Source organism: Pempheris klunzingeri, chromosome 20 (assembly GCF_042242105.1).
Source record: "Pempheris klunzingeri isolate RE-2024b chromosome 20, fPemKlu1.hap1, whole genome shotgun sequence".
NCBI lineage: Eukaryota > Metazoa > Chordata > Actinopteri > Acropomatiformes > Pempheridae > Pempheris > Pempheris klunzingeri.
The window spans coordinates 6,892,640-6,920,063 of NC_092031.1; the positions used below are offsets into that span (position 1 = coordinate 6,892,640).

The 27,424-nt window shown below is 41.8% G+C and overlaps 2 protein-coding genes across 5 annotated transcripts; both read right to left on the bottom strand.

Annotated features, from left to right (window-relative positions):
• Window positions 1-130: 130 nt before the first annotated feature.
• fbxo11b (F-box protein 11b) lies at window positions 131-12,969 on the bottom strand. Of its 4 annotated transcripts, none has more exons than XM_070851900.1 (22): window positions 12,655-12,969; window positions 11,274-11,437; window positions 10,998-11,058; window positions 10,634-10,775; window positions 10,399-10,528; window positions 8,918-9,001; window positions 8,600-8,732; window positions 8,344-8,450; window positions 7,239-7,350; window positions 6,048-6,154; window positions 5,799-5,936; window positions 5,492-5,709; window positions 5,190-5,370; window positions 4,938-5,060; window positions 3,998-4,083; window positions 3,767-3,843; window positions 3,545-3,688; window positions 3,222-3,332; window positions 3,015-3,122; window positions 2,796-2,904; window positions 2,239-2,337; window positions 131-1,569 (listed from the first exon to the last, which is right to left on the bottom strand). In XM_070851900.1, exons 1-22 carry the CDS (start codon window positions 12,740-12,742, stop codon window positions 1,440-1,442), a joined length of 2,652 nt encoding a protein of 883 aa, XP_070708001.1. In that variant the 5' UTR covers window positions 12,743-12,969; the 3' UTR covers window positions 131-1,439. The 4 variants fall into 4 exon arrangements, with proteins under 4 accessions (XP_070708001.1, XP_070708000.1, XP_070707999.1 ...); XM_070851899.1 differs by having other exon boundaries at window positions 10,634-10,778; XM_070851898.1 differs by having other exon boundaries at window positions 10,977-11,058.
• Window positions 12,970-17,696: 4,727 nt separating this feature from the next.
• On the bottom strand, window positions 17,697-27,221 carry fshr (follicle stimulating hormone receptor). The gene is made up of 14 exons (XM_070851901.1): window positions 27,028-27,221; window positions 24,989-25,060; window positions 24,322-24,396; window positions 23,748-23,822; window positions 23,579-23,653; window positions 22,430-22,504; window positions 21,936-22,016; window positions 21,084-21,152; window positions 20,885-20,959; window positions 20,141-20,326; window positions 19,321-19,541; window positions 18,753-18,934; window positions 18,451-18,642; window positions 17,697-18,233 (listed from the first exon to the last, which is right to left on the bottom strand). Exons 1-14 carry the CDS (start codon window positions 27,219-27,221, stop codon window positions 17,697-17,699), a joined length of 2,109 nt encoding a protein of 702 aa, XP_070708002.1.
• Between the last annotated feature and the right edge of the window lie 203 nt (window positions 27,222-27,424).

The following is a 27,424-nucleotide window of genomic DNA, read 5'->3' on the forward strand; positions in this document are numbered from 1 at the left end:
CATCAGTACATTTTAATCATTCTTTGCAGGGTTCCTGATTCTTCAGTACCTGCCAAATATCTCCTATGGTTTCTATATCCAGGCATTCATTGGGAATTCTGCAGGATGTGAATTTAAAGACAGACACCTCTGATCTAATAAAGTTTTATTTTCTTAGAAATGGCCAGTTTCCTGTTTTCTTTTTTTGTCTTTCTAAGAAAGTATACCCCTTTTTGAATTCCAACTAGCATCTACATAATGGTTATTGAATACTTCACAATATATTAAGTCTAGATGTTATGGTACATGCATACGATTCAGGCTGCATGAGGAGCCACAGTCACCACGATACACGGGGGGAGAGAAGGGGGGATAGGGGGGCAGAGGGACTGCAGATTGACTCTTAAGTTCCAGTTCAAAGGAGCTCTGACGCCTCCTGTTGAAACCCTCTCCACAAAACACTGACTGCATCAATTTATAAACATATAGACACACACACGCACAACTTTCACTGTACACAACACACATTTACACACTCACATACACACCTTTATACAACTGTGGAGTCCCTCCACCTGCCATTTAAACTAATATACTGGAGAGGGTTTTTAGTGTTTAAACGAGATTCTCTTTCACAGAAAGAACTTCATCACTGGGACGTTGGAGTTTCTGCAGTTTGCCTTGGTGCCGGGGTGGGAGGAGGGACGCTAACCAAAGAAAAATAATAATAATTATAATATTATATAATAAAATAAAAGACATTCAAATACAGTCAGCTTTTTGCTTGAAAATACAAAACTACATGAGAAAGCATTGAAATAAAATCCATTGATCAGAACATATTCTTTAAAAAAAAGCCCAAGTGCTCCATCACACACACAATCTTGCTCTTTATCCACACACAACAGAGCAACATCCGCCCATCCGTTGCCTAGTTACAACTGCCTGGGCAGCCAATGGGGATGGCAGCTGCGAGGAAGCAGGAAGTCTCTTTGACAGCAGTTCTTGTGAAGAAGAAGTGGGCCGGGAGCCGAGGATTAACACCAGGGGGGAGTGGGGGAGGATCTTTGAGCGCTGCCAAAGGGGCGCAGAACGCCATCGACAGCCCCTCTGCAGAGCCCTTCTCTTCCCATCTTCTTTGTCTACAGACTGCTATAAGAAATACTCGAGTGAGGAATCTCTTGTGGCCGCTCTGTCAGTCTACCCTCAGCTCCGCTTCTCTCTGGTGGAGTCTGCCTCCACTGCAGCGCGTCTGACTGCAGCGGGCAGGAAGCTGCTTCCTCTGCAGCCTCTTTCCACTCGATCCCGTCTGAGAGCGCCGCAATCGCAGAGTCTCTCTGGGTCCTTATGGCTGCAAGTGGATGTGTGTATGTAACTGTGTGTGTATATGTGGGTGTATGGCTGTGTGCAATATAATGTGTTTGTATGCTTATGTGAGGGTGTAACTAGACCGGATGCCTTCAGTTATGTTGCAGCGTGTTGGACTCGATGGGCGGCGCTGAGTCATACAGAGTGTCTGTGTCGTGTGTGGGCTCTCCGGCCAGCGTGCACGGGTTGGACAACGTTCCCGCTCCGCAGTCACAGAAAAACCTAGATGGAACAGACGTCAGGGATTAGAAACCAGATTTAAATACCACTCTTTCAGACAGACAGTTTTTGGCTTTGTAATCTAGAAATGGTCCACATCTTCTCTGTTTGAATCCAACATTGTTTTATACTTATAAATACTATATTATAATATAAATACCTACACTGTAGTTGATGGACAAATCAAAAATTGTCAAAACTGTTTTCTGAGGTGAGCCCTGGATGTAACTGCTGTAACAGCTGCTCGGCTTGAAATCTGTTCATTTCCACCTGTCTCAGTAAATCAGTTCATCGATGCCCTCTGCTGGCTGTTCGTGGTGTCTCATTTACTACACTTTGCTTTTCAAGACAACAGGCAGATTGTGCTGCCGTTGCCACATTTCTTGCCCGTCTGATCCTTTTAAAAAGGTGAAAGACACCTTTTCACTCACTTTCACATCACTTTTAACATTTTCTTTAAAAATGTAAAAATTGTAAGCCAACTTTAATGACATGCGATTACTGTCATCATTTGCTGCTTTTTCTGTTTGCAAAATATTGGGACTAGACAGAGGTTACTTTGCAAGTGGCATTTTTCAGACGGAATATTTTGATTTTCACCTTTTTAATGTTAGAAATAAACACAAACAAGAATTTCAGAATCTTGTTAGGAAGGAGGCAAAACCGTCTTACCGATCGTGCCGTATAAACTCTACATCATGCCCTTGGTGGCATTTCTTGATGCAGTTTACACAGATGGCGTTCCTATCTGTTGTATTACAGGTGTGACATCTGGAGAAACAAAAGACAAACATTCATTTACATGACACAGTGAGGAAAACAGAAAAATGGTGGCAATTCCTTACTTGTGTATTTGTATTATCATTATAATTACTAATCTAATAGGCATTTAACTATTCCTTAAGTTAACTGTCTCTAAATGTAGGGCTGCAACTAACAATCACTTTCATTACAGATTAATCTGTCAGTGTTTTACTGATTAACTGGTTAATTGTTTGGCCAACAAAATGTCATGGCAATTGTGATGGGCTTTCTTCAAAACTAAGACCAAAGTGATGTCTTCAAACTTCTTGTTTTGTCCAACCAACAATCCAAAACCCAATGAAATTAAAAAATAAATGTCACATTGATATTTTTGCCTTATAAATTACTTTGGTAATTCAACTTTCAGAACAGCTCTACTCGACTATGTGACAATTGTTCTGAACCTTTTATCTGACGCGGTTTACCTGTAGAAGTCGTGCATGGGGTAACTGGTGTAGCTGGAGATCTTGTAGAGACACTGTCCTCTGCTCACTGCCTTCTCAATGGCGTCCTGGTTATTCAGAATCTTATTATCTGACAGAGGAGGGACAGAAAATGAACAGGAGAGAGTGATTACTGACCAGTTTCGACAAGCTTGTAACCAAACTGGGCAAAGCTTCGATGCCCACAGAGCAGCTATATACCTTTCATGGTGACGTTGACTCCCGAGGCCAGAAACAGGCCTCCAAAACGATTGTTGAAGATCTGGTTGCCCTCCAGCGTGGCTGTGGCGTGGTTAGTGATTTCAATACCTGGAGATAAGAAGGAAAATCCGACAATAGCACCAAAAGGAGATATAAACCGAGTGGGATTGTTGTGCTCATGTGGCATCGGTTTTAAAAAAAGCTGACCTGCAGCGAAGCCGTCAAAAATGCGGTTCTTGCGGAGAATTGGATGGCTGTTGGTGCTGATCAGCACACCAGCCTGAGCGTTCCTAAAGATGTCGTTTTCTTCCAGCAGACCTACAAACAAAGATTTCATAGTTCACACTATAGATATACAGGAGCAAAATCATGAGGAACAAACAACAAGGTAACAGGTAAAAAGATGCCATCATTTCAGTATGCTAGTCTAAACACTGAAGTTGATGATGCCATTAATTCTAATTAATACCACAAATAAAGAACATATCAGAAGCTATGTGATGTTTTCTAACTTCTTTGTGTTCAAATACCTCTGCCTCCATTGAAGATGCAGATGCCTCCATCTCTGCCGTCATGAATCTTGTTTCGTCTCAGTGTGGGATTGCTGTCCGTCTTGATCCACACCCCGGCCATGGCGTTGTCAAAGATCTCATTGTCCTCAATGAAGCCCAGACCTGTAATATCAAACGGCAGGATTAGATGTACATGTACACAACGCATGCAAACCAAGTATCAGACTGACAAATACGGACCTGAGTTGTAGACTAAAATGCCTCCATTCTGGCCGCCCCAGATCTTGTTGCGCCTGATCTTTGGGTTGCTCCCCGTCCTGCCGAGGAACAACAAGAATTACTTAAAATCAAAAGAAAAACTAGAAAAATCACCAGTGTGCTAAAGCTTTACCACAGAATCATCTGGTTTAAAAAGGTCTCTCATATTATTAATGTTCGGTGAATACACTGCTAAAAGAGGGTAGTCGTTACCTTATTTGCACACCAGAGTACATGTGATTGTAGATGTCATTGTCTTCCAACACGCCGTGCCCGTTGTCATAGAAATACACGCCAACCTGAAAAAGAAAATAAAAACCAGATGATCACAACATTGAGCAAACAAGAAAATACAAGACACATTTGCTGAAGAGATAAAGAGGCACAGTAAGGGCATTGTAGATATTGTAGATTCAATATAAGAATTATTTCTTCGCAGAACAGGAAAGGGAGAAATAAAAGTTCTGTGAAGCACCGTGAAGGTGCAGCAAACTAAGGGCAGCTGGAGACCCAATAAGTGAGCTGTTTATAGGGCCATTAAAAAGTATTTTTCAAAGTATTCCTGTTACATTACTGGAGGTATTTCAGAGACAATAGTTTTGCAAAGTGTGCAACAATGTTTATAGTTACATATACCTAAAGTTGCTCTCAAACCCTTATCTTCCATAATGGAGTAGCTCAGGTGCTAATCATACGCTAACTACGGTAACACTGAGGGTGTTTCTATTAAACCTTTGACACCTCACAATCTTCCTGTTCCTGTTGCCAAGAATAACACAACAGAATGTTCCTGCTCACTAAAAAAATATGGCTATATTGGCTAAAATATGCTTTCCCACTGACCCTGTGCACCTGTCCGTGCAGAGACTCTTGACTGCTTCTCCAAAGTGCCATGTGCTGACTACAAGTACCTCACAAAGTCCAACAAAAAATCCAAACTATCCCGTTAACAAACCAAGAAACAGGCCAAAAAAGAAAATCAAAAAACTGAATGGCTTCAATTGCTTATCAGTTTTTAACTGAATGTACAGTGCCACAGGAAAACTGAGCTAAAAAACAAAACAAAAAGAGCTTAACAGCATGAGATTTCATCAATTGAGGAAATTAATCAGATTTGTCAGGGCCTTATGATGTTTGACCATGTTGGCTTTACCTGTTTGCCACTGTGGATGCGGTTCTTGCGGAGGACGGGGGTGCTGCCTGTGGTCACCCAGACTCCAGCCAGTGTGTTGCTGTAAACCTCGTTCTCCTCGATCACCCCCTGGCCTTTCTCGTGCTGAAACAAAAAGCAGGATCAGCTGTCAGAACCTTTAAGCTTTAATTAAACCTGTAAATTTAGCAGGAAAATTGTTCAATTTTTAAACAATTGCCAAATGGACACTTCACATCTGCTGGTGGTACTTACCACGTAGATGCCCCCATGCTGTCCATCGTGGATCTTGTTGTGCCGTACAATGGGGCAGCTGTTGGTTCGGATCTGGATTCCCGCCAAGGCGTTACCATAGATATCATTACTCTCTATCAAACCCCGTCCATCTCCGAATATGTACACCCCTCCTTGGTTACCATTGAATATAGCGTTTCCCCTGGAAATAGAGGAAAAAATTTTGGAATTTTGGTCACAATTTTGGAACACACCTACCCAAACAGCCTGCATCCCTCTAAGGGGTTCTGACAAATATTGTCCTGTGTGGTGCGTGTCCTCACCGTATCGTTGGGTCACTGTTGGATGTGATCCACACCCCGGCAAAGTTATTGGCGTAGATTTTGTTCTCTATAAACTGTCCCCGCCCCTTCTCGTGGACGTAGATGCCTCCCGTTTGGCCATGATGGATCTCACAACGCACCACTGTGGGGTTGGCGTAGGCCTTCACCTCAAAGCCTGCTATGCGGTTTCTATGGATGTTGCAGTTCTCAAAGTAACCCTGAAACACGGAAGACGACAAATTAGATGGTCGGTCATGTTTCAAGCAAAAAATATATGACCTGACTGCCGTGGCTGATGTGCACTTACCATGCCGTGATCGAAGGTGAACACTCCAACATCTCGTCCGTGGTGGATGTGGTTACGTCTAATAATGGGATTACCGTGGTTTTTCACCCAAATCCCTGCTAGCGCATTGTTGCTGATTTCATTGTCTTCATAAATGCCCTGCAGCACATAACAACACTTGTAAGGGGCATGTATGAACATTTTTGTTGGTAAATATGTGCATTTATGGCAAACAATCAGTTTATTATTGAAGGGGAAAGTCATTTTTACCTGTGCGTGATCTGTAATGTACAGTCCTACGTTCTCACAGTCACTGATGTTGCAGTGTTTGATGGTAGGACACGCTCCCTGGCCACTCACACACACAGCTGAACCCACTAAACAGAAAAACATAAATGGATCACACTACAGTGGTCTGCAAGTAATGATCATTTCCTTTTTCAACTGACCAAAAACAAACCCTGAAGACATTTAATCTGCAATGACATGAACAGACAAAAGCAAGCAAATCCTCCCATTTGAGAAGCTCAAACAAAAAGTTTAATATTTTACGTCGACTTAAATCGTTGTCAAAAGTACAATAAGAGTCTAAATATTATTAAAATATTTTTTTGCCTGGTCAACACTTCGAACACGCATCACACACATCAGACACGTGGATAAATCACTCGCCATATGGATACTATCAGGACTGGAGTTCCACACAACCAACTAGTAGCAATTTGAATGCACATTATTCACATAACTAAATACCTTTTATTTAGATTAGAGCAAACGAGCATTTCTTGGCAACACATACATAAACAGTAATGCTGGCATCTCAGTACCAGAAACAATGTACTCGTTCACAAAAAACAAACGTTATGATATTTCGTAGGTAGAATTAGACATACAAATGTATTGATGCTACCTGTGGTGTGACATTTCCTGCTACATGTTCTAAATTAGACAACAAATAAAAGACACTTAAGTCACATGACCATGGCTGATAGAAAACGTCAACATAAGAGAGGAAATGTTATAATGGCACTGATTTTTCCAGATTTCCCATTACTGCAATCCAACAACCGGACGTTTGTCATTGGAGAGAGCGATCAGTTTTTAAAAAAGTAGTTGCCAAAAAAACTTCTGCTCCAGGGTTTTTTGGTTTTCAGTCCAAGACCCAATTGACAAATTTAGTCTCTCATCCTGAGACATGAACACACTCATCATTAAGTTATTACCCAAAAGTGGGGACACTGTGTGCTTTTCAAACCACAGAAAACCACGGCTCTAAATTGTTATACATGTAGTACACACACACACACACACACACACACACACACACACACAATATCACGTAAAATAATACATCTGTATCTGCCAACTAAGTGCACATTCTAAGTGTTTGTGCTGTTGTGGCCTCCCCCAGCAACAAAGGGTCAGTGTGTGTGTGTGTGTGTGTGTGTGTGTGTTTGTTACCTGTGCATGTGGAGCGGATGATGCAGTGGTCTATGTTGGGGCTGCAGTTGACTGTGATCTCCAGACAGTGGTGGGCGTTATGGTGCTGCGCTGACTTATCATCAGGATTAAACTGAGGAGAGAGGAGCAGCAGAGGTCAGACAGAGACTGCGATTACTGACAACACATCAAGCTTCTTTCCACCCACTACATCCACACTGGACTCTCCCTACCGGAGGCATCAGTGCCACAAACTCCCGTAGCTGATAACAGGATATAAGCAGCGATATCTTACATCACAAGAGAAATATTAAAATCGGTGTTGCATGAAGCCCTAACCTTTTTTTTTTGTAATCTAAGAATTTGCAACTGACAGGACATCTTCACATTTACATTCTTGAATAAAATTGTCTCATAACTTACAACTTGTTCGAGGTGGATTAGCTCTAGATAGATAAAACTACCCAGACAGGCAACATCTGTGTTTTTGATCTTTGGACGGAAACACATCAAAGATGGACCTAAATCGTGTAATGTATACCGTCTATTTGGCATGTGGCATGGAGTTAAAATCAAATTAGTTAAATCAGTCTGATCATGTCCGCATGTCTATGTCCTGAGCTCTTTAATATGGCACACAGTTCATATTATAACCGTCTAGCTTGTTTTTGTAAAACTATTAGTTGATTAAAAACTGATCCGCAAGCTAATCGGAAACAGGAAAATCGTTGATCACAAAACATGGTGATGAAGCAGCAAACTGTCTCTTATGGAGTGGACACAGTGTCCTTTTTCCAATCCTTAAAACTGCAGAGAAATTCATCAGCTGACCGTGCAATTTAGTTTTGTTTTGTCAGAAGGATCATGTTTGTTGTTGGACTCATTTGAGAGTCCTTACAGCGTGCTCTCCTCAAGCCACACAGAATCCCTGAAGTCTCCATTTTGGAAATAATAACTTTATCCTCAACTATGAATAAATAATAAATCAGAGATGAAGCTGAATTTCTCCACTGTGGCTACATAGCTTAACATTGGAGGCCTCTGATGTGTCCATGATACAGACTCTTTAATATACAGCCTTCTGTCGAGGTAAAAAATAAAGGGGAAAGGCGAGATCTGTGTTTACCTTGATGGTCATGTATCCCACATAGGCATCCTCTGAGCCCTCCATGAAGACAAACGTTGAGTCTCTGGTATTCTCTATCACCACCTTGTCTGCTACTTTACCAGGAGCTGAGGGGAAAACAGAGAGCACTCCTTAACACCCTCATACATATGGGCATGAATAGAGTGTATTCCATCTTGGGAGAGGTATTGATTTCATGCGACATAAGGATTACGGTAATGTCGTTAATATTTTTCAGTGAAGGTAACATGCTTACCTGCACCGATCATGGTGATGGGGGACTCTATATAAATCCACTCGTCTGTATAGATGCCAGAGTGGACAAAGATAAGACCATCAAAGTGAGCCTCTTGTACTCCACCCAGCGCATCCTCAATGGTGTCATAATACTGCAGGAGAAAGGCACAAACACTTTCAGGCTGAATACACACACCTGCAATTAATCAGAGGGCAGCTTGGAAAAAAAAGCAGTTGTTTACAGTAGCTGTGCTTTGCATAAATGCCAGTGCTTTGGCCAATGAAATAAATCTTAATCTCTCGTAGATTTCTCTTAATCTATGAAGTTTTCACTTACCAGCATATTCTCTCTGCCTTTGTATCTGCCGGGGTTACTGTAGAAATGCTCAGCAAAGCCTGGTTTTACATGAGCACCTTTGTACTGCAACACAGAGAACACCGAGGTCAAAATACGCTACATAAAACGATAATATGGTCGTCAGTGTACATCAGTGGTGCCTCGCCTTTTTCATTTAACAAAGCATGGTTTACTTGTGACCCCCATTGTATATGCCTACAAGTTGTGAACGTTCAAATCATAAAGTGATTTATTTCCCCCTGAAGACGTAAAATCATCCACCTAGTCACTGGAGACAAAGGGGCACATCTAAAATATATACAGTTTTGTGAAGCTGAAAATGCTTTTGAGTCCTGTCCTATAAATCATCTTGAGACCCCGCACCCCAAGTTAGGAACTATAGTTAGTATCCATAAATATATGCAACCCGCACACTGACCACCGATGAACATACAAAGTACACACAGTTTCAAAATTTCATGATTTCAGAGTGATTACAACAGATTCATCAATGAAACGCGGCATTCTTTAATTTCTAGACATGATGAAAACAAGCTGCTAACTGTAAAGAATAGGCCTCCTGCAAAACCTGAAGAGTAAAGGGATCATTCCAAAAAGACACCGCGATGATCAGTGTTTTGTTTGAATTTTCCAACATTATAATTAATAAGGAAAACATGTTTTTCTCCCATTAGCCTAAAAGCCTTAGATGATGTTTAGTCTGAGAAAAGCCCTGGATTGACATGATTAGATAATGAGCTAAACTCCTCTGTAACAAACTGTACACATACTATTGTTGACATAGCCTTAGAACGACATTGTGATGATTGTGATTATGCATAATGAACTGATCTGTTTGTGGATGACATGAAAGCATTTATTGCGAGACTAAATGTCTGAGAAATACTGAATATGTAGTTAAAAATAAGACACAGGGGAAAAGGCATTCTAAGAGCTACTTGTCATAAAAGTAAAATATCAAATATCCCCCAGACAAACATGCTAATGGAGAGCTTTTAAGAAATTCTGACAGGGGCACCTCTTGGTGTTTCGAGAAAATAATGACCTGAGATTAAACAAAGCACTTTTTTGGGTCTGCTGTTGTTTTTCATTGCTTACTGTTGCTTAATCAAGCACATTTTCCTAAGTGCTTGTCTTCCTTTCTTACTGTGCATATGATGGCATTTCAAAAATAAATATACAGACACTGCTTTGCTTTCTAACGTGTGTGGCAAGTATTTTAACTTTGCAGACACTTTTTCCCTGTGTCAGATATTATTATTACTCCAGTGAATGCCTTGAATTTTTATTGCAAAGCCATATATGACTTTCCAGAATTGCAGATTGTTTGATATATAGAGAGAGAAAATGTAAGGAGACAATAAACTAAACCAAATCCGTGCAAAGATATTAAAGCGCTTCTGAGAGCACTTCTTCACGAAAACAACACACAAACAAAACAACTATGGGGGGAGACGTACCAGCTGTTGGAAGCTCTCCTTCCAGGGGTTAGGGTGTTCATGCTCCTCTGGGCTGACCTGGTAGAACCTGCCTGGCTCAGGATGCATCATGGGACGTGTATACTCAAATACCTCCATGTACAGACGCTTCCTAGAATATCAAATACCACATAAAACACATTTCAGTTGCCTGCCCTCTAATAATGTAATATTCAAAACAGGACAGACAAGTTTCCATTTCTTCAGCAACACTGACCATAGGATGGGGTCGTTGGCTAGCTGGCTGAATCTCTTGCAAACACAAGCTGCCTGACAGAGGTCCTGTTCCAGTAAGTAGGAGAAGATCTTCAATACAACTTCATCTGGAAGCTTCTGCTGCAGATATTGCTCTGCTGGGGCTGCTAAAAACACACAGATACACACATAATGTAAGCTTTAAGGGAAAATCTCTTCACTCCACGCACATTAAACAATGGAGTCATGCTGTCTAATGGATTGAAAAATAACTAGATTTACCAGTACACAAAGAAAAATCAATAAGGACTGAAAAAAATAAAGCTACACTCTCCTTTCCCCTGTTGCGGAGATTTAACACACACCTGGCAGGTCGTGGCTCTTACCGGACACTCGTGCCCGCTTGGCTCGGTGGCCAAAGGCCTCTGTTGATGAAGTAGAAGCTCCCTGTAAAAGAGAGGGTATGGGATTTCAACTTCATGCCAAGATTCCAGCACTAAGTAATCAACTGGGAAATTTACTGCTGTCACAGAATCATTGTTCCTTCAGAGGAGGACACAATCAATCAGCAATTCTCTCTCATTCACCACATACACACACTCAAGTCTGCCAGCATGCACACTGCAGTCAATGCACAAAAAAAATGCATGTTTTAGTCTAACCTCCATTGGGCCCTTGCTGGGGCAGGCAGAGGCGGTGGCAGAGGCAGCAGCGGTTCTCTTGGGAAGCAGGGTCTTGCGACGTAGCTGATAGGGACTGTTCTGAGCTCCTGGACCGGACTCCTCAATAGCCATCTCTGCTGCAGCTGCTGCAGGACCCTCCTCATCTGGACAGAAAGGCAAACAGGTTTCCTATACATACACCATTTTCTAAGCAGGCACTTCAATGCACAAAGCTGCAGTATGGTGGGGCAAGGCTATGCAATATATATAAATTAAAAAAAAAAAAAAAAGAATAGGTGCAAGACTAAAAATCTCTCTTTTGTGTAATTCCACAGTTTACATTTCTCCAATAATTGCAGCAAACACTTAAAACCACTGACACTCCTTATCATTAATGACAATGGTGTGCATTCAGCTCACATGCAGTATTCACACTGCGCAGGCTAACAGACAGGGCAATAGTTGGTAAAGCAGACAAAGGTTAGTGATTGATAATGGCAGATGCACCCCCTGCAGCCACATTACTAGTCTTTCGTGTCTAGTCATTTCCAACTGGTGCCGGGCAGTGGTTATTTGTCTCTAGGCCACGTACGTGCAGAATCAGACTCATCTTTTATGGTGCTGTCAAATTATGGGCCGCATATGAAGTCAATCAGACGTGCGGCTAATGGCTAAAAACTGAACTGCGTAGCTGGCAAATCCGCGGTGTAAACAAATCAAGCTACGGCTAGCAAGCACTGCGAACAAGGAAGGGGTTATTGGCTCTGGCTACGCTAGCTTTATACGACAGTCACAAACACAGAAAATGGGCACAGTGAAATCATCCAAAGCACGCCATATCATCTATCACAGCTGATCTGTGTGGCCTCCCGAAGCTGGGGCAGCTAAGCTAGCATTGCCCCCATTCGCTGCTAATGTTTTTGTTAACGTTACACCCCAAAAATGGCAGTCCAAAGACACCGCAGATTTACACCCTCGGAATCGGTAGTGACAGCTGGGAATGCAACGACCGAGCAAACGCGCAGATTGTGGTTTAAGCGTGTGAAGACGATCCCTTTGACTCCAGCTGGGGTTACCTGAATTAGAGCCATTAATGTTGACCGTATTGCTACATACGCATTACGTTAGGCGAAGACAACCCCCAACATCCACATAACCTGGTAGGCTAAGCTAGCGGCATTAGCTAGCCCCAATCACTCAAGCCAAACAAAGCGCGGCCTGGCCTAAGCCACAGAGCAAGAAGCCTCGGGTTTTCCTGCGGAACCCGCTGCGCCTGGGAGAGGGGAACAGGCCGGGAGCAACAAACGCGGCTTATGTGAGGACAGTTATCGCCCGACTACGGCGTCGTCTTAAATCATTAGCCCACCGCGGCCTAGCTTACCTCTATCCCCGTTGTTCCGTTCAGGCTGCACCGGGCGCGGCCTCGACACTCGCCTGGGTCTCCTGTTGGTGGCTCTGACGGAGTTCATCTGGGGAGTTGGTTGTTGAAAAATAAACCGCTATCCTCGACCGCCCGCTTCTAAATTTAGCCCTCGACCCAAACTACCACCCGACCAGCCTTTGTCCCAGATACACCCAAACAACTGCGATCAAAAACCCGCTGGTATTTGGGGTGTAATCGCCTTTTTTTCCTCCGCGGTGTTACAGCTACCCCCGTATCGCTGCTCGGTGCCAGCTCCGTCTCAGTCTGTAGCAGGAGGAGCCATTAACCCACACGGGAAACAATCGCGAGAAGAAAAAAAAAAGAAAAAAAAGAACAGAGTGTCCGCTCGACCAATCACATTTGGCGTTTTATAATCTCCTCCGGCAGCGTCCAATCAGGAGCCTCGTACTAAACAACTTGACAAACCTTTCTGTTGGGGTTCGGGATCGGTCAAGCGGCGATTTGATCAATGCATGGACATCAAAATAATGCACGTCTTGCAGCCATGTAGTCCCAACTGTTATATACAAGGACACATGTTAGTGACAGTGTGCCACATAATCTTTATTATTAACCCAAGCATTTCAACACTCAGCCTAATTAATAACAAAGAGCATAACCTTGAAATCATCCAAGTGTCTTCATGTCTAAATGAGAATTTGTCTAAATTTATTATGTGCAATGCATTAATGGAAATATGAGTGTGTGGAATATAATGAGCACAAGGAAGGCAGATATTTGGCTTAGGTTGCAGGAAATGTTGACATTGAGAAGTTTGACATGTTTTCACACTTGAAAAGTGTGACTTAAAATGTGAAAGCAGGAGACACATGAGCATTGAGGGAAATGCAGTGGGGGAATTTAAATGATCTTTTTGGCATTATTTTATATGTAAAGCTTTTGAATGCATCATTTCAGTACAGACTGAATTAATCAGTATGTAATTAAAATTGAAAATGTATCACTGTAGTAATGAATTATAATTAGATTTATTAGAATTTAGAAGTATTTCAGTGGCAGTACAATAGCAATCTATCTTAACTCACATGAATGCAAGCTGAGACTAATCTCCAGTCTTTTTACAGCCACATTTTTATGCATATAAGTGATGAATGTCTCAAATAATAGATTTTGGGTGGAGTATCACTCTATTAGACATGTTTGGTCAATTAGAATCATTTCCTGTATTTGGACCACCAGAGGGCATTGTTGTCTGCAAAAGATTGGGCCATTATCTCAAAGTACCTAAAGACAAGAGACTTATTCATTTCTTTACTTTCTTTATATGCCAGATATTTCTAAAGTCAATAAATGTTGCAGGTGATAATTTTCAGTAATCGATCAATCTTTATTTACATAGCCCCATTCCTAACAGTGTTATCTCAAGACGCTTTACATAAAGAGCAGGTCTAGACCAAGTTCTTAATTAAGAGGGAGACCAAACGATTCAGGAATTCAAAATTAAGGATTCAAGAATCCCCACATGAGCAAGCATCAGATGTTATATTACGCAACAGTGGCAGGAAAAACTCCCCTTTAATGGGAAGAAACCTCGAACAGAACCAGGCTCAGAGGTGGGGGGCTTTCTGTCGGCGTCCGTGTTGGGTGGAGGTTGGACAGAGACAGAGAGAGACAAAACAAACAGCAACCAATATTCTAAGAGCAACTGTAGCACTGACAATAGCAGGGTGACTAATAATTAGTAATATGGTAATATTGAAAAACATGAGAATAGTTAATATATGAATAACAATAACATGACCAATGTTGATAAAAAGTGGCAGCGGCTGACGATCCAAAGCAGTGATTCATGAAGCACAGCAGGAGAACCAGGACCAGGATCCACAGGAACCTGAGAGATGAGAAAAGCACAGAAAGGCTCCGGGGAAGATACCAAGTTAGTAACAGACATTAAAGAGACATGAAGCATAAGGATGGAAAGGAAGAGAAGAGAGGAGCCCAGTGCATCATGGGAGTCCCCCGGCAGTCTAAGCCTATAGCAGCATAACTAGGGGCTGGTCCGAGGCCTGAGCCAGCCCTAACTATAAGCTTTATCAAAAAGGAAGGTTTTTAACCTACTCTTAAATGTAGAGGGGGTGTCTGCCCCCTAAACCCAGACTGGAAGGAGGTTCCACAGGAGAGGAGCCTGATAGCTGAAAGCTCTGCTTCCTGCTCTACTTTTGAGGACTTTAGGAACCACCAGTAGGCCTACATTCTGGGAACGCAGTGCTCTAGTGGGGTAGTACGGTACTATGAGCCCTTTAAGATATGATGGAGCCTGACCATTAAGAGCTTTGTAGATGAGAAGAAGGATTTTAAACTCTATTCTGGATTTTACTGGAAGTCAGTGAAGAGAAGCCAGTACAGGAGAAATATGATCTCTTCTCCTAGTTTTCGTCAGAACACGAGCAGCAGTGTTCTGGACCAGCTTTAACAACTTATTGGTTGCAGCCTGATAATAAGGAGCAATAGTCCAACCTAGAAGTGCCAAGGTAAGATAAGTAAAAGGAGCAATATCACATGGTGAAAATACTACGCTGCAAGTGCTGCATTTAAACTATGGAAGTTTAATCACCAAAATTAGTTTAAAGTGTCAAAAGGAAAAGTACTCATGATTCAGAAAAGTTGTCCATGTCAGTGTTTTACTATAATGTTTTTGGATTAATATTAGTGGTGCGTTAATATATGTTGCATTTTACTAATGTAAATGAAAAAAGTAACATTTTATTTATACAGCTCAAAATCATAAATCACACTTTGTCTCAGGATGCTTAACAATTTGTATATTATACAACACCCTCTGGCCTTAGAACCTCATTTTAGATAAAACTCTTTTAAACCTTTAACAGGGAAACATGGAAGAAACCTCAGGAAGGGTAACAAAGGAGTCCCTCTCCCAGAACATTCAGATATGCATAAGACGTCACATGTACATGGTAGACCAACAAAATTACAGCATATACAAATTACAATGACAGAATCTCTGATATGTGTAGATTATAATATGTGTGTATATACTGTTGGCTAGTTTAATCTGCAGCGATTCATCGTATTCTACGAGACCATGTATTTATAGTGTCGCTGTCCAGTGAGAATCACATATCTGTAAAAAGTCAACTTTTCATGAGCTCAGAAAAACACAATGTCACAATGCATTCTCCAGCTAATCCTAGATGGTTTAAAGAGTATCAAATTAAAGTGGTTTAAGTGGGTACATGGTTGTCACTGGACAGGAAGGGTATGAAAAATTGCAATTTGAAAAGTAACTATAAAGTTGTCAGACAGATATAACAAAGTACAACATACAATATTTCCCTCTAAAGTGTAGTGGAGCAGACGTGTTAAGTTGCATAAAATGTGTACCTGAAATTGGTACCTATGTGTAAAGCTTGAGTGAACGTACTTAATCACATTCCACCACTGCTGCTGGTGGGCTGTCAAGCACAGACCTTTAACACAGCAGACATCAAAATAAATCCTGCATCAGTAGCATCACCTGCTGGTTAAAGAGCATAAATGCACCCACACCTTCAATGTTGGCATGTAGGAGGCAGTGTGTCCATATCAATGAGACAGACTCGGATTCCTCCCTGCAGCTGCAGCCTTGAAACCCTGGGCTGCTTGCTTCTGAGTGCCTGTATGTGCCTTATCTAGCTGTCATATCCATCCTCCTGTAATAAGCAGAAAGAGCAGCTGTGTAGTCTCCCCCTCCCACAGCCACCCACCTACTCTGGCACACAGAGCAGAGGTTGGAAGGGTCACTTTGTCCTTGAAAGCTTTGGATGCTCTGAAGGACAGCAACATTTCTAGATAAAACATTTCTAGGCTGCTCAAGAGTTTTTTTTTTTTTTTGTTTCCTTTTGTTACTACTCCACATATGCCCTCATTGACCATACAAATCTACATGAGCAGAGAGAATATAACGAGTAACTTTATAAATGATGCAAAAATATACCACAAGGATATGATGCATGTGATGATATATTTTCTACAAGACACACACAGAACAAGTGGCACTGTATGATACATAAACATAATTACATTACAAAGATAATTACATGACCTTCATTTTTAAAAAAAAAAAAATAGGGAAACTGAAGGCTAGGATGGATGTGGAGGCGTGGAGAACTACAGCAGACATAGTGTATGAGGAGATTATTAATCAGTCGATCCCAATGGTGTGCTTCTAATCTAAATGAACATCATGTGATCACGATGTTGAGTGTCGATTTCTTGATGTGATGCTGATATCCTGAAAGCTTTATCAAACAAAATAGGCCTGCTTCAGCAGTCATCATCTTAGGACAGCAGATAAATGGCATTTCTTACATAAGACGCTACATGGAAGTGAAATCAGTTTACTACTTCTTCTACTCATTCCTACTTTTAGTTGTGGTCTACATTTTCATAATGCAGTAAACTCCACCCATCTGGTGTTCCAATCAAGATAAAACAAACACAACGAATTATCTAGGACAGCTTTTTGACCTAGATTTGGTAAAAGTATGTGCTGTTGTTCTGTATCTATCTTTACTTGGATTTCTATAGATGCTGTACATACAGCACAGTAGAGTTTACCCATGGGTCACATTTAAGAAGGACACTGGATACTTGTGCCTTGTGTTGTTGCAGGTCTGAGATCAGGCCTGATGAAACAGAGGCTGGTGTGCTGGCCTAAGATCATGGAAACATATCGGAGATAAATAAAAAAAACAACAAAATTCAGTGTGATCCAAAGCATCAGACTGATTCATTTGGACATCATTTTGAGGATTTAGCAGTCTGTTCAGCTTCTCTAAAACTTGCACACATGAAAACAAGTGCACCTCTTAAGCACAGCTGAATTTCTTGTAACTGTAAGAGGTGCTCATGCATTTCATTCTGCCAGTATCTCCATCAGACGTGTAGTTGCCTGACAAAAATAGGACCTCTGTGGTGAGAGAAATATGAACCACCTATGCATGATCCAGCAAAAAAGTCTGTGTATTTCTGAATGACAGTCAGCACTCTTGTTTCCCATCTTGACTTAATGTATTGGCCAAGGAGTACAGCATCACATGGCTGCTCTTTGTAGAGGTCCATGCTGGCTGCTGACAGGAGCTTCTCTCTGTCCGGTATATCTGCGCCCGGGTCTTAAACAGGCCGAAGCGAGCTGCGAGGAGAAAGAAATCCTGCCTGAAGGTGCGGGTGAAGAACGCGTACAGGAAGGGGTTGGAGCAGGAGTTGATCGGGTAGAAGAGCACCAGCAGGAGTTTGGCGTCCGACACGGTAATGAGAGGGAGCTTGAGAGCGGCTGAGATGGCAAAGAAGGAGATGGGAGCCATGCAGATGAAGTCAGTGAAGATGAGGATGGCCATGCGCTGGGCCACGCGGGTGTCAGCGTGGGCAGGCGCTGATGAGGGGTTGCGGACGGTCAGGTAGATGCTGAGGTAACAGCCGCAGACGCAGATGAAGGCTAGGATGTTGAGGAGGAGTAAAGACACCACATAGACCTGAGACGCAAGAGACTCCACATCCATGGGTAGGCAGATACTCACCTGCACCACAAACAGACACAAGAACACACACATATTCAACAATCACACAGTGCAAAAAGGCCTTAAAGGGACTGACTGCATTTTTAAAGCACAGACAGCTTTGTGTGGCCCCAATTACATGAATTTTAAAGGGAAAAGACATAAATAAGTTGCTGTCACAAACTGGAAGGCACAGAGGAGATGAACGGAGAACGTGAAGGCTATACGAAGCACCCACCTTGCCGTAGCTGCTGACCCCGACTGTGGGCAGCAAAGCGGCGAGGGAGGAGAATATCCAGCCTGCTGTCATGACAACGCATGCGTGTCTCAGGCGAAGTTTACGGTCGAGCCTCAGAGCATGTCTGATGGTGTGCCAGCGCTCCAGCGTGATCGCTGTTAACGTGAATACAGACAGCTCACTGGCAAATACCTGCAATGGACACAAACACGCACACCTCAATTCAAACATGATCATTTATGAGTATTGTTATTTATGTAGGGGTCACTTGCATGCACAGGACTCCATGCATGCGTACGCACCGTGAAGAAACCCGCAGCACTGCAGCCCAGGCCCATCTGCCAGTCTATGGCGTGGTTGTAGTACTGGCCACGAGTGAGGATGTCTACAGTTGCTATGACTACCAGGTAGATGCCCATGCAGAGGTCAGAAAAGGCCAAGTGGCACATGAGGAAACGAGGCACTGTCAGTTTGGAGCGGCTGCCTGACAAGGAAAAGAGAAAAGTGAGGAAAGTGTCAGTATCTAAAAGCATTAACAGTAAAATGTCCTTCAGGTTGATATTGGATGGTGAAAAAAAGTAAAGTTTAGATTTGCTGCTATGCGTAAAACGGTTGAAAAAGAAATGGAAGTAAATGAGAAGAGAAATAAGCATATGAAAGAAGACAAGAGCAAGGAGGGAATTTACACATAGAAGACGGGAAAGATAGAAACACATGATGAGAGGAAGTTGGATAGGATGAGGGGGATGAAAGAAAAGAAATAAATAGAAAATGATAAGATAAAAGAAAGTATGCACATAGAAGTCCTCCATGAAAATACCCGAGAGACAGTGAAACCAAATGTGAATTTAGCTAGAAACGATTTCATACCTAACAAGACCACAAGTACCGCTGCGTTCCCCAGCAGTGCGAGGATAGAAATGATCCAGATGAGGACTCGTAGGGGGGTGGCGGACATGATGTCCTCACAGGGGTTAAAGCCATCTTGTGTTGGGCTGCAGATGATGGAGGTGGAGTTGGAGCAGTGGACCCTGAAGAAGGGAAGATCATCCTGAGCCTTAGGGTGGGAGCACAGGGAGTTCCACTTCGATCTAGACACACAACAACACACACACACACACACAGTGCAGTTATTCCACTAATACAGCATTCACAGAGTGAGTGACTGACAACAATGTCGAGGTCAAAGCTGTGTAGTCAATATTACAGTATAAGTTAATGGTCATTTAACAGTAAGGGAGTCACAATGAGATATTCATGGCAGAAACATATAATACACACTCCTGTTAGTCATTATGGTTAAACTGTATGTCCTGTATTCATCAATAAATTGCAAATATCCAGAAATTCGCAAATATGAGTAAAGCAAGTTTGTTTTTCGACAAATGTTATCATTCTCACACAAAGAAAGTCCAAAATTCTGTGTTTGTTCACTTTTCATGCCAAAAAAAAAAGAAACAGTCCAGGACACACAGACACACACAGACACACACTCACCCCCTCCCTTCCTTTTTTGTAAGGATTAAACGTAAAAGCTGTAATGCGTTAATTAGTGAGACTGAGACAGGCTAGCTGTTTTCCCAATTTTTTAGTCTTTCTGCAAAGCCAAGCTAACATATTTCCTAAAATTCCAATCTGTTCCTTTCATAACGAGGTGTTCAGGTGCTTTTTGGCTGAAAAAGACGCACACCTGTTCCTGTGTATGTTTTGGAAGGCGCAGCAGTGTGACGGGTACGTCAGGTTGGCCTGGTGGAGTTTGGTGAAGAGCTGCAGAGGAGGAAGTTCTTTCAGGTGGATGGTGGACTGTGCGATCAGCCTTTGGAGGCCACCGAGGATGTAATCCGGCAGGGAGCTGAGGGCTGTGTGGGAAATGTCCCTGCACAGACAAACACAAGCACGTTAATATCTAACAGAAGAGTGAGAGACATTTTCATTTCAGTATTCATGCCATCTTTAACAGACGTATTCTCTGTTTGCGATATGTAAGAGGCATTTGAGCTATGATGAGTGCATAAAAGCTGTTATTTATTTTTCTTAGGAAAAGCTTAGAACAACACATGAAAAAACACATTGCTTGATAAAAAGAAAAATACATGGGAAGACACAGTGTTTCATTGCCAAGTGAATCCCGGGATGTAGAGTGAAAAAAAACATTATATTAACGGCAGGCCAAAAGAAAAACAAATATAGTTTTTTCTGATTGCAACTTCAATAGAAATTTGTGTCTTTGTTTGGGGAATAAACAGGTAAAAATGTCCCTTTTTCCAGTACAAATTAAAACGGCAATTAAACTGGCATGTTTCTGCAAGTTATTTTGGAGCCTCCCCATACATGCCATATTGTTTCTAGTTTTCTCCAACATCTTGTGTTTAACAAGCGATGATGAGGATGGTGAATCATGAAGGCATGAGTTACTGTTGGATGTCATGCTTACAGTACCACCAACTCACTGGAACCCACAAAGGCGTTGGGATTGATTTGAGCAAGCTGTTGGTTGCCTCCCAGGAACCTAAAGGAGAGAGGGGGAGAAAAAGAGGGAGGAATTAAATATGCAAGCTGTGATTTTTTTTTGTGTGTTTTTTTTTTTTATTATAAATCTTGTGTTTGTAATTGTGTCTCTGCCTCTGACTCACAATCTGTGCATTTTTGTGCCGTTGAAGGCGTCACTTGCCACCTCCTTGATGCCATTTCTGGTGAGCCGTCTGTCATTAGAAAGAGAAGCCAAATTACAGCCATGTGGCTCCAACACAGAACAGTCCCAACAGTAAACTTATCTGAACAATCAAAGCTAAATTTAGTGTGTGCAATACTTTTGTTCTAGGCAACTAAAACTGTTTGAGTACACAGAACACACTGAATAAATTGTATTTATTATTATGTAAGACTTCTCCTCCTTCCTCGTCTCTTTCTTTCTTTTCTACATTTTAATAACCTGAACCTGGGAAAAGAAAAAAAAAGTACTCCATTACAAGTAAAACTGTGGCATTCATAATGTTCATAATGTTACTTCAAAGCATAGTTCAACAACTGTTGAGGGTTAGATGAGAAGATTGATGCCATTCTTATATTTGTCTGTTACATAAGCTACAGGCAGCAGTCGGTTAGCTTAGCTTAGCATAAAGACTGTAAACAAGAGGACAAGCTAAATTCACCTACCATCACCTCTAAAGCTCACTAAGTAACACATTAGATTTTATTTATTTATGTAAAACTGACATGTCAGGCTGATGTACCAAGCCTGATTCAGTAGGCTTGTGTGATTTTCCTGATCCACGGATTAAAGGGAGGATGATGGGGAAAATAAAGAGGTGATAGCAGCACAGCGGTAAGAGTATTAGAAATACAGAAAAAGGAGACAAGTAGGAGAAGACAGAGCACAGTAAAGAGGGCAGAGAGCATTTCAGGGAACATTCATCTCTGCGAATGTGATGCCCACTCAGAGCAGTGTGAGGGTGGTGTTTCTAAAAAAGTGACGAGTCGCTCACATCTCGGAGATAGTCTCTGTGCAGAGGCCTCTGAAGGCATTGGGGGGGATTCTCTCTATGTGGCTGTTCTCTTGCAGGTCACTAAGCAGCAAATAGATCAAACACACATTATGAGTAAGTAAATAGTAGAAAAGCAGCAGAAATATGTACTTAGTAATTAGGTGTCAAAATATTAGGAATACATGCTGAAATCCCCTTGAAGTCCTGCTTCTTTTTGAAGCTGACAGATGTCAGATGGGACGCAGTTTGAAGATGGATTTTTAAAGGCTGCAGACGAGGGACAGATGGATTGTATTCCTGATATTCTGTTCTGTAACAACTACTCAGTGCGTAGGTTTTAACTGCTGTGTTACATGTTCAACAGTGTGATTCCTTCTGGGCATATTTAATTCCATGTGCATATCCTATGTGCAGGAGTGCATGTGGGAATAATGGTGTGTGGGTGTGTTTCAGCGAGCGTTTGTGGTTTTTCTGTGTATTGTGTTGAGACCTACAACAGAAAGCCGTGGGCTGTGGAGTGGATCTTGGTGAAGTCTGGAAAAATTCTCAGTCCGGTGTTGGAGATGGTCCTGTGATGTGCAGATTAACCACCAAATGTTACTACACTCACACTGCGACCTCTGAGCAATAGACACTCTGTGCAGTGAGCCACAGCGACAAAATCACACAGTGTAGCACTCATGGTATTAACCAAGATAAAAATTAACAAGTGAAGACTTTCCAAGACAGTTCAGAGAGAGGCTCAGGTGGCAGAGAGATAAATCAGACATTTAAGAGCTCCTTGTTCCAAATAACTGTCCTTTTTTTTTGGCAAAAACACATGAAGAACACAAGTCCAACATTCAGTATCCCTGAAATATTTAACTGTGAAACACTTATTATTCAGAGCTGGTAATAAACAGGCTTTTAATTTGGAAAGAAAAATGTGATTATTTCAAAACACGACAAAGAGTCTACAGCCACACTAATGAGTCTATGACATTTTTAGGCAGAAAGGTGCTTTGGTTTGAGCTAAATGCTAATGTCAACTGATATTTGCTGATATTTAGCATGATAGCATATTAACATAACAGCAGCACAAAGAGTAGCTGAGACCGATCGGATGCTACTAGTTTTCAGGTATATGATTAAAACAAAAGTATTGGCCCCACTTCAATTTTTACCTGATAGTGAAGCTATTTGAAGAATTCAGAGGATCACCAAATTGATGTGGATTCATCCTCTGGGGTGCATTAATATTAATACCAAATGTCATGGGTATCTAATAGATAGTTGGTGATATACTCCAGTTTAATAATTCTAACATGCTCTTTTTTATGTGCCCCAGTTCCCACAAATAGCTTGGGATTTTAGCAATGTACTGTCTTTTATAAACCTGTTTTTGGTAACACATAGGTTTCATATGGCTGAAATTCTGGTTACTTTCATTCTGTTGAAAAGCATTTTTTCATGAGATGAAGTGTGACACTTGATTTCTCTTCCAGGGGATCCAAGCTAATTAAAAAATGATGTGTGTGGTTGTGTGGGGGCCCGTCAGAAGTAGGCCTGTCACCCATGACCCATTTTGGACTCACAATCGTCTTGAAAAACACAAACTGATGAAAAAAGTGTTCCTCCCTGCTGCACTCTCGCTGAGTACTCACAGATACTTCAGTTTCACGATGTTCTTAAAAGCATCTGGATGGATGTGTCTTAGGTGTTTTGACTTTGTTATCGTTCTGAAAGAAACACACTCAGTCATGCTCTCATTAATATGAATGAATTACAATTATAGGGTTTGACCTCCGACATTACCCTGCAAGTTATACTTACATCTCAGTGAGTTCTGGGAGATCGGAGAAAGCGAAAGCTCCTATGCTCTGTAATGCAACATTCTCAGAGACGACGCTGAGGAGGACACAAATGTATAGATGAAGAATATGAATAATCAGAATCAGAATCAGAATCAGAATCAGAAGAATAATCAGCTGTTAGGTTCATTCACACTTATTATTTGACATATTTTGTCTCCATCATGCTGCCAAGGTGTTTGGGTGATGAGCTTTCTCAGAATTTGTAGCTCTTCCTGTTCCATAACAAAGACTAAACACACAAGCATGCGGGTAAAATCCATCCATCCATTGTCTATAACATTTATTCTTAAGGGTCACAGGTTGGAGCCAATCCCAGCCAACATTGGGTGAGAGGCGGGGTACACCCTGGACTGGTCACCAGTCAAGAGCAGGGCCAACACATAGAGACAGACAACCATTCACACTCACATTCACACCCATGGGCAATTTAGAGTCACCAATTCCTTCCTGCAACTGTAATAACCGCTGTACCGCTGTGCTGCCCATGCCAGGTAAAATGCATCATGAAAACTCTTTGAAAACTGGATACTCACATATCGGTGAGATGAGGGAGGCCAGCGAAGGCAAAGGCACTGATGCTCTCCAGCATGTCGTTCTGCGATATGGTGCTAAGGTTGGAGGTAGTGCAGAAAAGAGGAGGTTTGAGAGGAGGAAAATTAAAGGATAGTACTGGTTGAAGAGATATTTATTCTAATAAAGTTTGGCTTCCTAATAATTCAGAGCCTCCTCCTTAAGCTGAAATGCAGTTGACAGGAAATTAATCTGCAAGATCTTTTATGATTCTTAATTGAGATGATTTTCAGGTTTTCTCTGAATATGAGTTTGAAGACATCATGCCAGATTCTAGGACACTGTAAAGAGCATTTTCCACTATTTTCTGACATTTTATACACCACACAATTAATCAATTAATTGAAAAAATTGTTGTAGCACTGCTTTATAGTGTGTTTGCTATTACACACATGAGCCCACAATAAAAGACAAATAAAAATTTTAATGCTGTAGAGGAACTTTAGAGGAACATAAAACTATATTAAGTATTAAGACTAAATTAAAAGCTTGAAGTGAAGCTTGAACATGCACCCTTCACTCTCTCCTCTGCACTTGCTTGGATGATCCACATCCTGAGTGTTTTGACCTCCTTGGTTCATTATGTTCCACATCAAAGAGTAAACATGGACGACAGACACACACACTTACAGCTTCGCAAGGTGCTGCAGGCTGCTGAGGGCACCCCGGGGAAACACTCTGATCTGCATCTGTTTAACCAGCCTGTTGATACACAAATGGCCACTCGCATCAGCTCTCAGGGATACAGGGATGTAATCCTCAGAAATCAACGGTGGCCAATTTTGTTGTGTGGATGGGACAGCAGGTTCAGCGCGGCCAGTTACTCACTCACACCGGGGATTTTCTTTCATGCAAACTTTTGTGCACAGAACGTCTATACAAGACTCCAAGCTTATTTTGCATCTGGTTGTTGTGGATCACATCTGAAATGGCCATCCATTACTGCATACTTGCAAATATCCCCACTTTTTCTGAGCCTTGACCTTTGAGCAGAACAGAACAGATGAGAACACACTCATTGTCGCCTGGGAGTTCACTGTATATCTCCTGGGAGTCGTTGCTACTTCTGCCTTCGCGTTGACTCTGCTTATGCTTATTAGAGAAATATTATGCATACCTGCACTATGTTCTTGAGTATATCTAAGCGTATGTTTGTGCAAAATCTTCAGGCGACCGTAATCTTCCTGCTGCCCCCGGCTCCCACCGTCCCACCCTGTCCCTCCTTTGTCCCTGAGATTCCTTCTTAACATTTCAACGGCCAAAACAACAGGTCAGTGTTTACTCCACGTGGCAATCACCCTCTCGTGCCCCAACCAGCTCTGTGTCACTGTGTCAAAAAGACTTACTTTGAATAAAACATCAGAACTTTTGAAAGAAGAAATATTATATTCCTCTCAAAGGAGAAAAACATGTTGGGAGACTAAATTTCTTTTCTTGCCCCACCAGGAGAGTGGTATCAGTCTAGTCGTCTAATGCTTGGCAAGAAAGCAAATGAACACGTTTCCCCAACATGTTGAACTTTTCCTTTAAAAATGAGAAGATGAGTTCATAACCATTAAAATGAGCAGACATGCTTGGCATACAATCCCTGAGTAAATGAATGTTTAATAAAACCAGCTTTGGCAAGTTCAGTGCAAAATTTAGCCAAGAGGAGATGAGCAAGGATTAGAGAGGAAAGTCTAAATGACTATGCATGCTCACGAGATGGGATTTTGAATTGTAAACATGACATACCCCCGAAACTGCATTGGTGTAAGACGGTGAATAAGAAATACCATTCGGGATGTATTCTCTGTCACTTGCAGGTGAGTAAAGGGATGCGTCACAGTCAGTTTACCATCATAAAGAGAACTGCTCAGACTAAAAAAAACAGCCGTATAATGTATTGTGTGGAAACCCTGCAGTGCAAGAGTTGAATTGCATTATGGAAAATGTAGGATCAAGTGTTTTTGGAGGCGAACCCACACTAGTGACTAAAAGACAGGACATCTTGGTCTTCACAGCTTCAATTTTTACCCTTCTTTCCAAAATCAACTCTTACAAATCCCACGACTTTACGGAAGTATACAGTTAAATTGCCGGACTACCCCTTCAATGCCCCCAAAATACATGTTGACAAGAGACAGCCAGCATCACGTTCACAGAAAGTAGCTGGCTAAACCTCGTTTCATTTGATGAACTAATAGAAGTAGAGTAGAAGAAGAATTAGTCAGAACATGCTGTTGTTGCTTTCTTATTGCTTTCTTTCTGTTGAGGATTCTACATAAACCACCATAAAAGCTCTTGACACTTGCCAATCAGAAGAGGAAATAATTAAGAGCTCAGCAGCATTATAATTACCTGTAAGAAAACATCTTGGTGTTAGTATTCTAGGAATTTCCAAGCAATTTCTCTGAGATGTGAAACAACTGTGCAGCCGTGCAGCAAGCAATTAAAACATCTACAATAAGCTGTAGCATCTTTACATTTGCTTCCCAACATGGCTGCAGATGTTTTTATGCATCCACTTGTTTGTTTGTTTTCTTGCCATGCACACAATGTACCCAACCCTCATAGGTTTACGAGACATCAGAATTACAGTTGCAGGGTTAAAACATTTCATAACTTTTCATTTCATTACAAAATGATAAGTTATTTTACTTATTTTATTTGTGTGCGTGTGGACTCACAGGCATTCGGTGTTGCTGGAAAGGTTGGAGGGAATCTCCGTTACCCCAAATGTCAGCTGGTAGCAGAGGCGCAGGGTTTGTTTGGCCAAGCTGGTCTCAGCTCCAGGTTTAATGTTCATCCCAGAACCAGGCACCGAGCCTGCCGCTGCATTTATCATCACAATCATTAACATTATCAGAATCATCACCATCATTGTTGCTGTTTGTCCACAGTCCAGATCCAAATCTCCTTGTTTGTCTTCCTCTGTTGTTTCTTCTCTGTTTACATGTATGCAGGCCTTCCACCAGAGCACACGCTCCACATTTGATTTGAGTGTTTTTGCCTGTTTGTCCGTCTATGCACTCTGGGTTCACCGCCGGGTCGACGAGAGAAGAAGTGTGCTTTCTGCCATGCTGT